Source organism: Trachemys scripta, chromosome 8 (genome assembly GCF_013100865.1).
Source record: "Trachemys scripta elegans isolate TJP31775 chromosome 8, CAS_Tse_1.0, whole genome shotgun sequence".
In the NCBI taxonomy this organism is placed as follows: domain Eukaryota; kingdom Metazoa; phylum Chordata; order Testudines; family Emydidae; genus Trachemys; species Trachemys scripta.
Window position 1 is genome coordinate 67,683,243 of NC_048305.1, and position 13,998 is coordinate 67,697,240.

The 13,998-nt window shown below is 40.7% G+C and overlaps 1 protein-coding gene across 4 annotated transcripts in view; it reads right to left on the reverse strand.

Moving 5' to 3' along the window:
• NTNG1 (netrin G1) overlaps positions 1-13,998 on the reverse strand; it is a 220,879-nt gene that overhangs the window by 80,529 nt on the left and 126,352 nt on the right. For all 4 annotated transcript variants that reach the window (XM_034778922.1, XM_034778919.1, XM_034778920.1 and 1 more), the window contains exon 4: positions 1,411-1,583. In XM_034778922.1, coding sequence (XP_034634813.1) covers positions 1,411-1,583 — 173 coding nt within the window. The remainder of the gene's footprint in view (positions 1-1,410; positions 1,584-13,998) is intronic.

The following is a 13,998-nucleotide window of genomic DNA, read 5'->3' on the forward strand; positions in this document are numbered from 1 at the left end:
ATATACAGACACAACTGGTCACATTCTGCCTTCACTGCCTATATCCTGGCAATCCCACACAAATCAAAGAGGTTGCATGTGTATAAATGAATCTGGATCAAAGCAGAGAATATAGCTCAAAATCTGAAATTTTCCTTCACAGTGTTTAAAACCTATTATTATACCCACCAAGGTCACAAAGACTTGGTCTGAAGTTTAACCTTAAAAAAAGGCTGACCTCACGAGCCAGGGTGCATTTTTATGGGTCTGTAGGCAATGGGAATACCCAGCCCTTCCCCCCCTCACTGCTGGGTGGAGGAAGTGGGTCCAATGTGAGGTCCCTATAACCCATGGGCCAAGAGCACAATGATGCACCATAAGTGGGTATGCTTCCACCATGTCTCACACAATGTATAATGTTCCCCTTATCTCATCTCTCTTACTTCCTATGTGAAGGAGGAGAATAGTCTGCGGCTTTGGCTTCCACCCCGAATCCCTGGGCAGGGATTCATGTAAAGCGTTATTGCCCTCATGCCATCCAGGATTGTAGTAGCGGGGACATTGGTTCCCGGCTGGAATCTGCACTGATACAGTCCTGTTGGGTAGTTTGGGGAGTGGTCCTCATTGGTTAAGGATTTTCAATAAAGTTGTGACCTTCAAATTGCACCATACTATGGCATACTTATCTTATCGTATCCATGTTTGCATCAAAATTTTTGAAGAAATTTATTTATGAAAACATCTGCCCCATTCACAACACAACAACAATCCAAAATCTCCAACCCTGACATTTCAATTATTTTCTACATATTTAGGGAAAAATTTTCTCCAGTTTGCACTGTGGATCTCCTACCCTTCACATGATCTCTAATGAAAATTTCATGCGTGGAAACATAGTGGAGAACATGCAACAAAGATCCGCAGTGTGGTACAGGGAGGGACCAGAAGGCCATGCCCCCCCACTTTTTACTGGCCATGAGGGAGATAGTGTGGCGGGGGAGAGTGAGGGAGGTAGTAGGGGGAGAAGAGTGAGTGGGGGGGCAGGGTCTTGTGGAGAAGAATGAGCAGGGCACAGGGCCTCAGTTGATGGGGACCATGGTTCGGGCGCCAGTGCCCCCCACTTTTAGGGTGCTTCCGCCACCCCGATAGCACTTAAGTTTTATTGTAGGGGGCCAAGTTCTGCCCTGGAACGCAAACACACCGTTCTCATGCAGAGTTGTTTACGTGCATATGAGGGCAGAGTTTAATCCAGACTTGCAATTAAATATTTTTATCTTTCCATCAAATTATAGACATCGATTTGTTTCACATTTGGATCCCAAATAAATGACAAACTTTGGCTAGCACTATTTTTCTCCCCTCACAATCAATATATGGACCAGAATTATAATTATATTGATGTATAGTGCCTTGTTGTACAAAACTACTCACAGATATTTGCTGTGCCCTTAGGAATAGGCAGATATGAGCCAGGACTCCAAGGTCGACCCTGATAATTCTTCTTGCATTTCCCGCAGTCTGGGCCCGTAGTATTGTGCTCACATTCACAAAACAATTTTTTGTTTTCTTCTTTACAGCCAGTGGCATGAAGGTTACACTTGCACCTATCAGAGAAAAGGTAGGGTGTTATGTCAAGTTGACATTTGATGTCAGACTACTAAGATCCTACTAAAATACTCCTTATGGCAACCAATATATTTCTCTCTAACTTTGCGGTGTTATTGTTTTAACATGTCTCCAAAGAAATCTATCTAGCTTAAATTGGTTTCATGCATAAATGCCACATTATGGAATCCTGCTGTTTGGCAGCATTTTGACAATAATAGCTTCACCTGAACTCCAAGGGGCCGATCTCCTCTTATTTACACCATTTTTACACTGGTGTAGTTCCACTGAAATCAATGGAGTTACTTCTAATTTTCACTGGTCTATCATCCTGCAAAGAGTTCAGTGGGACTAGTCACATGGATAAAATTAGTCATGTGCTTCAATCTTTGCAGGATCTGGCCCAAAGTGAGATGAGAGTCACCTCTCAAGCACAGGTTTTCCATTAAATGTACTCTACAATACCCATTCTTTATTAATAAGGAACGGTTATACAGTAAATGCAAACATTTTTAGATGTATTTTTTTATACATACAACCAATAAAATGGTGCTTTAAATATACCAGAGATGCCAGAAAAAATGTTCTCAGAGAGCTAGTGTGAATTCCCAGGTTCTGAAACACAGATTCAGTGGATGATAAATTAGTAATCAGAAAGTCTCCAGGAAATAAGCCCAATTACTCTGAAAGAAAATGTTTACACAAAACAAGAAGTACTGCATTACATATGTTTGGAAAACTTTTGCTAAGGTCCTGTTTTTATGGCTGTGGATAAGATAGAGATATATAGCAGGTACCAACGGATATGCAATATCCACAAAAATATGTTACCCACATCATATTTGAATGTAAAATTGTAGACGCCAACTTACTTGTTGAAGTTATTACTTTGTATTGTACTAAGCACTGTCCAATTGCTCAGAAAGGACAATTAATTTGACAAAATTAAAGCACCTGAAGGGCAGAAAAAATAATTTGGTAGAAGTGTTTTTTTCAAAATGGGAAATAAACTAACCGCAATTCTTATAAAAACCATTAAATTAATTAGAATTTGAACTACATTGTTTTTAAAATAGTTGGTATTTTCAGGAATGGAAAAAGCTAGTTTCAGAGACACTAAGGCATTGTTATTTCTTTCCAGTAGATGTCAGAAATGGGTAAAATCTCCTTGTTATTGGCCCTGGAAAGGAAACTAGTATTTAGCAACTTTGGTTCTTTGTTTTCCTAATGATTATAAATCCAGTGATTTAAAAGGTTCTCATGTGGGCATTTGTTACCTGTTCCATACAGTGCCCAGTAATTAGAGCAAAGCAGCACATGGAATAGCCAAGATTTTTAACAAGTGCAAATTAACAGCTGCCAAGCTGACTTCCATTTAAAAGGAATATGACCTGAAGCAAGTGGCCACACACACACACACACATCCCCAGGGTAAAACAAACTTGCAGTTGCCTTAAGTGGCAGCTGGAGAAAAGCCACTAGAATTTGCAATACAGAAGATGCTGTATGCATTCTACTCACTGTTAGAAAGGAGACAGAGTGAACTGCTTGTTATTTAAACAATGCTCACTCTAGCTGGAAATATAATCAACACCTTTTAAATTAAAATTTGCAAAAAAAATCTTTTTTTAAACATGACTGAAAAAAAAATAAGAAGAGAGACTGTTAAGCAAACAGTATTTAATTATGAGCTGTGTCCTGCATATACATACTGCATGCAGTGAATTATTTGTAGTGCTAATTTGCTTAAGGGACCCTTTTTCATACAACATTAGCACCTTTCTTTGATGGTATCCTCTATATATGTAGTACATCCAAAACTGTTATGTTAAAAGAATGTTTAGGTTACAAAGTCAAGCATTCAAGAGATAGGAAATGCTGTGTAGCCTTAATTTGGCCCCTTTATGTACATGCATTACGATAGAGTCTTTAATGACATACTATTATTCCACAAAATTCCTGCCTCTTTCAGTGAATGAGCAGTTATTTAACATCTTTTATCCACCTCATTCAGTGTATGGCATGAGGCCTTATTTAATACACACCATCCAGCCCCTGTACTGAATACAAAATTATGCATTTCCTCATGGACAGTTCTATGGTGCTCTTTCCATAGTATCTGAGTGCTTCACAGACACTAATGAATTTACCTTCATAACATTCCTCTGAGATAAAGAAGTATTATTATCCCCATTTCACAGATGGGGAACTGAAGCCCAGAAATATTAAGGTCAAAAGTGTCCACTAATTGTTGGGTGGCCAATCTGAGCCTACCTCTGAACTGATCTTTCAGACTACTTAGCATTTTTATAGCACTTAAATGTTCATGGCACAGCTCCAACTGATTTTAGTTATAGTTGTGAGTGCTCAGGACTTCTGCAAACCTGGCCTTAAGTATCTCACACTGGGTACCCAGGCAATAAGGAACACATAAGTATGGGGCAACTCTGAACATTTTAATTTAAGTGTCTTTCCCAGCACACACAGGAACTCTGGCAGAGGCAAAGAGAGTGCGGCATTCAACTGCACTAACCATAAGACCATCTTTTTTCTTCCTGAAATTCTTATTTCTCATTCACTGCACATCTTACAACTCTAGCTCACCACCTCCTTTTCCGACAAGCCTCCAGCTCTGACCAACTCCCCCACGGCACAGTGTTGGGCAACCTTAACTATATGTGGCATTACAATCTCTGCCATAATACATAGATAGGTGCCAGATACAAAAATGCAGATTTACACCAGCTGAGAATTTGTCCAGTGCATGAGTTTAAAACCCTCATGGTAGAATCACCCACAAAATAACAATATAATAATGTAGCATCTACATATGAAAGAAAATCTCAGACAAGCACCAAATGATTACAGGAAAAGGGAAGAGTAGAAAATAGGAAGAGAGAGAGTAAAATTCTAGGATCAGTGATTGTAAAATTGGATTACAGAAGCAGTAACAAATTTGAATGTTGAATGACTGGAAATGAAAACTGTCTCAAGAGTGCTGAGGGGGCTGAGTGAATATATGGGGGCAGAGCAGAGACAGACATAAAGACCTGTGATTCAGATAACATTGATAATTAAACATAAAGCGTAGGCAATGTTGAGGAATCCTGAAAATGACAGTTATTCAGACAGAACTGTCTACAGTTCCCTTGAAGAAGACTGCAAGGAACAAGGAGTGGCTAATGTGACTTCATGAAGGATTACTTAAAGATCAGAGGTTAAAAAAACAACAACTGGTATTATAAAAGGGGAGAGTCAAAAAGATGAATACTCAGAAACAATTAAGGCTTTCAGGAAAAGGAGAAAGGCAAAGAAATAAAAGAAGAAGAAGAAATGAGTTAGTGCTCAGAGGATAGCCCAAGTGAAATACAGGAACAACTATCACATGAAAAAGATCACCACCTCATCTAGAGGATAAAGGAATCATGACTGCAATAAGTAGCAATATGTTTATAAAGGATAAATCATGTAAGAAAAAACTGACTGCTTTTCCTGCCACACTGATACCATAAATATGAAGGGGATGAAGCAAGCATAGCATATTTGGATTGTAGAAAATACTTTCTGGTACATTTTCACGATTGGAAAACTAGCTGAAAAACTGTACCAGAAACAAAAGCTAAAGGGCTTGTCTACCCAGCCCCACATTGTGAACTACTGTGATGTGAACTGTGGCTGTGCTAAACTTTTGTGCTATAACTGCTCTGTGTAGACTCTACTAACAAGAACTACAAGGTATGTTGTTTGCATTAATGTAGTCCTGTTTGAAATTGGAATACATTATAACAAATTAGGTATCTTTGAGTTTGCGCTAACAGGATCTACAGAGACCTACACAACACTTTTGTGCCGACTGCAGGTCACACCCCTGTAGTCCATGCTGTTGGGAAACGTAAAGAAACCCAAAGACTAATGGCATTGTATTGCTCTGCAGAAAGATCTTTAATGAAGTACTATTGCAGGGATAATGTCAGTGTTGAGTCTGATCTTCTGGAACACCATTGTTAATGATCTAGAAATGGGACTAAACTGTGTGCTAAATGAAATCTGAAGAGGATACTAATTTGGGAGTAGTGAATATCAATGAAATCATACAACCTGACCCAGAGAGTAGAAACACTAGCAGAAAAATAATAAATTGTGAGTCAGATAATCTGAAAAATATAAGGTCTGATTCTCTTCTCCTTTATGCCAGTGTCACCCCACTGATTTCAGTGGAGTTACTCCTGAGTAACAACCAATGTGAGAAACAGGCCCCTACTCATTGAGAGGGTGAAACCTAGATAGCAATAATACTAAAAGAGACCAAAATATAATAGTGGACAGCATATTAGACATGAGTTTTCAATATATTATGCTTACCAAAAAAAAAAAAAAAGCCAGTGAAGTTGTGTGCTGTACACAGAGAAACATCACATTCTGGAGAAGGGGTCTATATTCTCTTTCTATATTGCTCTAGTGAGACTGCACTTGGAATCCTGAAGTTAGTTCTGGGCATTTCTTGATGCATGCATTGATAAACTGCAGGGAATTCACAGACGAGCAATAGGAAAGACTTGAGTGCTGGAAGGAGAGAAGGGAGGGTGAAAGTGTTTCTCAGACCTACTTCCTTCATGAGTATTTGTACAGATACAGTTGACAGAATATGTGAAGACGTAATAGAAACTGGAAAGTCTTTTCCCATCCTGTTTACAAAGCGTGTTAGATGATCATAATAAAATTTCATGTCTAGAGTTTTTTTAAGTCCAAAGAAAATCCTAAGTGCTTCACAAACTTTTGTATATGCACATAACTTTTTATATAAAGAAATCCAGCTACCTCTGGCACACCATACCATTGTTTGGGTGTGTTGGGGGGAGGAGCAGAGCGAACAAACAGAGGAGCTATCAGAATGTAGGTAAAATGCTGCAAATGGACGAGGATATACTCAGTAGCCCACTGTACACCATGTAAGAATAAAGCAGATGTTAAAGACAAAACATAAGTCTCGTACTGCATATATTTAAAATAAGAGGTTATGGCAAGGTTTAATGCTTTCCCACATCTTCATAACCCTTCAATAAGCTATTGACTGCTCCACCAGCAATTAGAAGAAAAAGGGGGAGAGAGAGGCCCCACACTGGCTGTCTGCCCAAAGGGAGTGGTTTCATCTGTCTGTTACATCTGATGACAAAGCAGTTTTCCAAACTCTCTCTTTATCGGTCATTATGGCAGCCACCTTGTCAGAGCTGAGCCTGTGAAAGTGAATACCAACTCTCCACAACGTTTATCTATATTTGGAAACTTACATCCTGATGTTTCTACAGCTCAGCTGATTTTCATCTTTCCAATCCAACCTGTGAGAATGTTTACTGCCTAAATGTCGTGTTTAGGGCATACACAAGAATACAATTCTTTTCAATGTGCAAATTTAATTCTGAATAGCCAGAGATTGATATCACTGTCCAACACTATAAACTCCACTCTAATTGTGTAGGAGAACAAAATTGTTTTTCTGACCACTCATCTTTGACAGACTCATTATTTTGTCATAAAGCAATTTCAAACAAATGATATTTTTGGCAGTTATATAAGGTGTAGGAAGCATTCTGGTGCGTTCAAGGAATAGCTCTGCTTTAGTGGGAGAAAGAAGCCTTGGCATCCTGAGTTTCTCACAAATTCTATTTACATATAGACAACTGACATTAAAATGCTGTAAATATCACTGAGGTAATTGCTAACAGCATGCTGATTCACTTGCATGTAAGTGCCAACCAGCAGACTGGAGGTCACATGAGGGATCATTCATGTCAACAAAAGAGAGAGAGGCTCTTTGATACATTTTTAATGACAAGCCATATGTTCCTCACTTAAACACATTTTTGGATTCTTTGATGTCATTGCCAAAGTTTAACAAATCAACTTAAAAACAACTTGCTATGCAAAATGAAGCATGCATAAAATAGATCTGCATCAGCGAGTTCTTCACCCCAAGTATTCTGTCAGCTAACCTCGAACTTGAACAGGATTCTGTATAGAGCCCTTCTAATGCTACAACTCCAACCATGACAGAGACACTCCTGAACCCAGTTTCCACACAATTCCTTTATGTAGTGTAGACAGGATATAAACAGTATCCTACTATGCTAAAGCTTTGGAGGCATTGTCTACATTAGGGAATTTTTACCAAAACGACTGAGTGTTAGCAGCATTGTGCGTCCTCGTATAGGCAACTCTTCAGCTCCAGCAGCTATTTACAGCACCTTGCTGGTTACACTTGCTCTGAAAAGGGTGAGCTGACACCATGCTGAAGATGGCTGCCAGAGTCGGAGAGCCATTTATATGAATGCTGCCAAGGTTGCAAACAATGGGGCAACTTCACCAGTGTTAGCAACATTGGGCTTTTTGATCTTGTACAACAATCACTAATGTAGACGAGGCTGGAAATTCATGTTGTAATGACGTAACAAGTTTCCCCCTGTCATGGATGAAGATGGAGTATACATGGGCTATCATTTTAAAGGAACACTGTCAATATTTTTTTTAAAAAAAAGCTCAAAGTAGTTTCAAATAAACACCTGCCCCTGAACTCCTGCTATTTTCTGTATTTTACAGTTACAGGGTTCTTTTTTAAATTTTGTTTTATATTTTCCTCTCCTCTGTTGTGTTGTGTGGGAAACTCACTCTAACAACAATGGAAAAGAATGGTAACTTACCTTATAGTAATTGGAGTTCTTCGAGATGTGTGGTCCCTATCTGCATTCCATTGTAGGTATGCATATGTTCCATGCACCTGAGACTGGAATATTCTTGCTAGCAGCGTTTGTTGGTCTGTACCTGTGCCTCTCTCCTACTAGCTAGGTCATAAGGGACAACATGGACCAATCACCTCTCCAGTATCATTCTACTGAGAATTAACCTAGGATAATTGGATTGGAGGGCAGGTAGCTGAATACAGATAGGCACCACACGTCCTGAAGAACTCTAATTATTGTAAGGTAAGTAACCTTATGAGTCTCACTGTGGGTGACTCACAAGCAGTATTTATTGAGGAGGAGGAGGAGGGTGTGAAGACCCCTGCTGTACCACTGAATGGAGGACTACTCTGCCAAGGTTGCAAACAAGATAGAAGCTTGCACCAGGGCATAATGTCTCATGAAAGTGTGAACAGAGCTCCCTGTTAAAGAGTTTCCTGGAGAGGGACTTCTTAAAGGGAGGCTACTGATGCAGAGTAGGATCTAGATGAATGGGCCCTCAGGGAGGAGGGGTTTCTGTTAACTAGTAATAGAGCTGGATGCAACCTGAAATCCGTGTAGACAATCTTTGGGATGAGATTGCTTCATCCTTGCTCTGCAAAGAATATATATAATCTAGGTGATTTCCTAAAGATTTCTCTGTAGGTAGAATGCCAATTCTTGAAGGACATCCAGAGAATGAAGCTTCTTATTCTCAGTATAGGCCTGTAGTTTTGGGAAAATGACAGATAAGTGAATAGCCTGATTTACATGGAGTCCCGAAATCACACTGGGGGTGAATTTTGGGTGTAACTTCAGGGATACTTTGTTTCTACGGAAGACCATGTAAGGCGGACCAGCTATAAGGACTCCCAGCCGTGCTGGTCACCAGAAAGGGAATTTTCATCAATAGGTTGACTAAAGAATGTGTGGCTAAGGTGCAAGCAGAGTCTTCATTAACTCTGATAGGACTAGACTGTGGTTCTAAATTAGGGTGAGTTTCAGTACTGGGGAAAGGGTTCTAATGATACTCTTTAGAAAATGGACTGTCACAGTATGGGTGAAGATAGAATGGTTGTCAACTGGAGGGTGACTGGCACTGACAGCCATTAAGTGCACTCATATGGAACTAAGATAAACCTGAAATCTTTAAGGAGAGGAGATTTTCCAAGATGACAGGAATGTTGAAATCCTCTGGTGTTATCCAACAATGCTGACATCAGATAGAAAACTTTTTGCACTTTACTGTGTAATACTTGCTTGTGGATGCTTTCTTACTATTATTAAGGATGGACTGAACTGCTTCTAAGCATGTCCTTTCTAGATTCATCACCCTTTCAAATACCAGGCTGTTAGGTAGAGGGATGCCAGATTGGAATGCCTGATCTGGGCCTTTGTCCTGGGTCAATTGGTTCAAGAAGAGTTGCATATAGATGCATGGATGGATGTATCCAAAGATTTACCGCTTCTATACAAAGAGGGGTGGATCTTGCTCCCCCCTTGTTTTTTGATGTAGAACACTGTTGTCTGACTTGACTTGGACATGCAGGATTCGAATGAATGGTGGGAATCATTTGCTGGCTTTATGGACTGCTTACAGTGGCAGGAATTTTAGGTAGATCCAAGACTCTTGAGAAGTCCATGTCTGCTTTGCTACATGCTTATCTTGATGGGTGCTCCACCTTAGCAAGGAAGTGTCAGTGATCAGTCTCTTCTTGGGTAGTGAAGGAACAAAGGGGACCCCCAAAATACACCCCGTTCTCCTACCAGAAGAGGGAAGCTTGCACTCTGTGGGGGAGCAAGACTAGTTTATCTGCACTCTGTCAGCTAGGCATGTATACTCTCCATAGCTAAGCCTATAGACAATGAAGGCAAAGTCTTGTAAACGGTGTCACACATTGGTACAGAAAGCCACGTGATCCAGAAAGATCAGACATGAGTGGACTGACATCCGTGGGCTCACCCAGCTGTGAGTAGCAAGCTCCTTCATGGATTGGAACCTGTCCTAAGAAAAGTATGCCTTGGCCTTGATAGAGTCCAGGGTTCCCCAATACGCTGTACAGGCAGAGTCCCAATGAGCACAGAAGATTGAGCAGTTATAGAGTTGATGTCCACGCCTCCCGATGAGATTTCCCAGTCAGTAACCAGTCATCATGGAATGGGAAAATTGATGAGAAAGTATTTCAAGTAAAATCCTTTTCCCCTGTGTTGAGGAATATTGGTTCTATGACTCCCAGATGGAACAGGGAGACTACTTCTTGATGGAACCTCCTTTCATCAGAGAGGTCTTTCAAGAGAAAGAGGGGTTGGGAGGGGAAAGAGAGAGAAATTCTGTGGTGTAGCCAGTATCAGTGATCTCCAGAACCTCTTTGTCTGTTGATATGAGATGCCAAGTTTGGGATAAATGAGCTAGGCAGCCACCAAATTAGGTACTGGAATTCTGAACAGAGGTATGTGGTAGAGGGATTGATTTGCAGCTCCTGAAGGTCCCCTCAAAAGTGTTTTCTAGTGGAAAGCTGGGATTGGAAGGAGGGTGAAGGGATGACATCCTGCCTGTCATGCTGCACCGTCTGTTGTTTCCTGGGTGGCTCATAACCCTTTTGATGATAAAAAGTTTGAAGGGCTGGTCGCCGCTTGTTGGGTTGAGATCTGTGGTATTTCCTCAGTGGCACTGGAGTGTAGATATCCATTGAGCAGGGTGTTGCCCTTGAGTTTAGGGTTGCCCTTGACTCATTTGACTTTTCACTGAACAACCTATTTCCCTCAAAGGGCAGATCCTTCACCACGGATCGGACTTCTTTGGGAACTCTGGAGGATTGAAACCATGATACCCGACACATGACTATAAGTGTTGCCATCAAGCAGGAGGCTGTATCTACTGCATCTACTGATGGATGATCCAGCAAGCAAGCAATTTAACCTCCTTGATGAGCACTTTGAACTGCAGGCTATCCTCCTTTTTCAGACAGTGGTTCATTTATACACAGAAACTTCACCAGCCTACTGAATAATATTATGCATTAAACCATAGGATTTCCCATGTCATGTAAAAAACGGCTCATCCTAATTTCCAAAGTTTACTCACTGTCTACATCGCTTTGCTATTAAAAAGGGATTTTGTAGGGATGAAAGTATAGAGCATATTACTGTTGTGATAGGGGCAGCATATCGCATTCCCATATTTTCCATGACTACTGGCTGCCTTAAGACATTCATAGATTCATAGATTCTAGGACTGGAAGGGACCTCGAGAGGTCATCGAGTCCAGTCCCCTGACTGCATGGCAGGACCAAATACTGTCTAGACCATCCCTGATAGACATTTATTTAACCTACTCTTAAATATCTCCAGAGATGGAGATTCCACAACCTCCCTAGGCAATTTATTCCAGTGTTTAACCACCCTGACAGTTAGGAACTTTTTCCTAATGTCCAACCTAGACCTCCCTTGCTGCAGTTTAAGCCCATTGCTTCTTGCTCTATCCTTAGAGGCTAAGGTAAACAAGTTTTCTCCCTCCTCCTTATGACACCCTTTTAGATACCTGAAAACTGCTATCATGTCCCCTCTCAGTCTTCTCTTTTCCAAACTAAACAAACCCAATTCTTTCAGCCTTCCTTCATAGGTCATGTTCTCAAGACCTTTAATTATTCTTGTTGCTCTTCTCTGGATCCTTTCCAATTTCTTCACATCTTTCTTGAAATGCAGTGCCCAGAACTGGACACAATACTCCAGCTGAGGCCTAACCAGCGCAGAGTAGAGCGGAAGAACGACTTCTCGTGTCTTGCTCAAAACACACCTGTTAATACATCCCAGAATCACGTTTGCTTTTTTTGCAACAGCATCACACTGTTGACTCATATTTAGCTTGTGGTCCACTATAACCCCTAGATCCCTTTCTGCCGTACTCCTTCCTAGACAGTCTCTTCCCATTCTGTACGTGTGAAACTGATTTTTTCTTCCTAAGTGGAGCACTTTGCATTTGTCTTTGTTAAATTTCATCCTGTTTAACTCAGACCATTTCTCCAATTTGTCCAGATCATTTTGAATTATGACCCTGTCCTCCAAAGCAGTTGCAATCCCTCCCAGTTTGGTATCATCCGCAAACTTAATAAGCGTACTTTCTATGCCAATATCTAAGTCGTTAATGAAGATATTGAACAGAGGCGGTCCCAAAACAGACCCCTGCGGAACCCCACTTGTTATGCCTTTCCAGCAGGATTGGGAACCATTAATAACAACTCTCTGAGTATGATTATCCAGCCAGTTATGCACCCACCTTATAGTAGCCCCATCTAAATTGTATTCGCCTAGTTTATTGATAAGAATATCATGCGAGACCGTATCAAATGCCTTACTGAAGTCTAGGTATACTACATACCTTATCCACAAGACTCGTTATCCTATCGAAGAAACCTATCAGATTGGTTTGACATGATTTGTTCTTTACAAATCCATGCTGGCTGTTTCCTATCACCGCACCACCTTCCAAGTGTTTGCAGATGATTTCCTTAATTACTTGCTCCATTATCTTTCCTGGCACAGAAGTTAAACTAACTGGTCTGTAGTTTCCTGGGTTGTTTTTATTTCCCTTTTTATAGATGGGCACTATATTTGCCCTTTTCCAGTCTTCTGGAATCTCTCCCGTCTCCCATGATTTTCCAAAGATAATAGCTAGAGGCTCAGATACCTCCTCTATTAGCTCCTTGAGTATTCTAGGATGCATTTCATCAGGCCCTGGTGACTTGCAGGCATCTAACTTTTCTAAGTGATTTTTAACTTGTTCTTTTTTTATTTTATCTGCTAAACCTACCCCCTTCCCATTAGCATTCACTATGTTAGGCATTCCTTCAGACTTCTCAGTGAAGACCGAAACAAAGAAGTCATTAAGCATCTCTGCCATTTCCAAGTTTCCTGTTACTGTTTCTCCCTCTTCACTAAGTAGTGGGCCTACCCTGTCTTTGGTCTTCCTCTTGCTTCTAATGTATTGATAAAAAGTCTTCTGGTTTCCCTTTATTCCTGTAGCTAGTTTGAGCTCATTTTGTGCCTTTGCCTTTCTAATCTTGCCCCTGCATTCCTGTGTTGTTTGCCTATATTCATCCTTTGTCATCTGTCCTAGTTTCCATTTTTTATATGACTCCTTTTTATTTTTTAGATCATGGAAGATCTCGTGGTTAAGCCAAGGTGATCTTTTGCCACATTTTCTTTCTTTCCTAACCAGCGGAATAGCTTGCTTTTGGGCCCTTAATAGTGTCCCTTTGAAAAACTGCCAACTCTCCTCAGTTGTTTTTCCCCCCAGTCTTGATTCCCATGGGACATTCTTGCTTGTAAACACCATTGTGTTGTTTATTTACAGTGTTTTAATCCCTCCACTAATATATAGCAGTGCCTCCACACCTTTACACTGTACAACTTTTTAACCCCTTCTCCAAAAGGGGAGGGGAAGTAAGGTACCTCTACTCTGAGGACTCTCTTTGTCAGGCTCTCCTAGCCTTCTGTCTCTCTATTTCTCTTCCCCCCAAACCCACCTTCCTGTGTCCTTTTATAAAGCTTCACTGTTAATGGGCTAACTGGCTCATTGCCTCACTAGCCCCAATCTGTCCTGGTACACCTCTGTCCACTTAGGCCTTTTCCAGAGGCACCTAATTAGTACTAATAGTGACCAGAGTGCCGGCTCAAGTGCTCACTCTCAGCACTGTGTAAC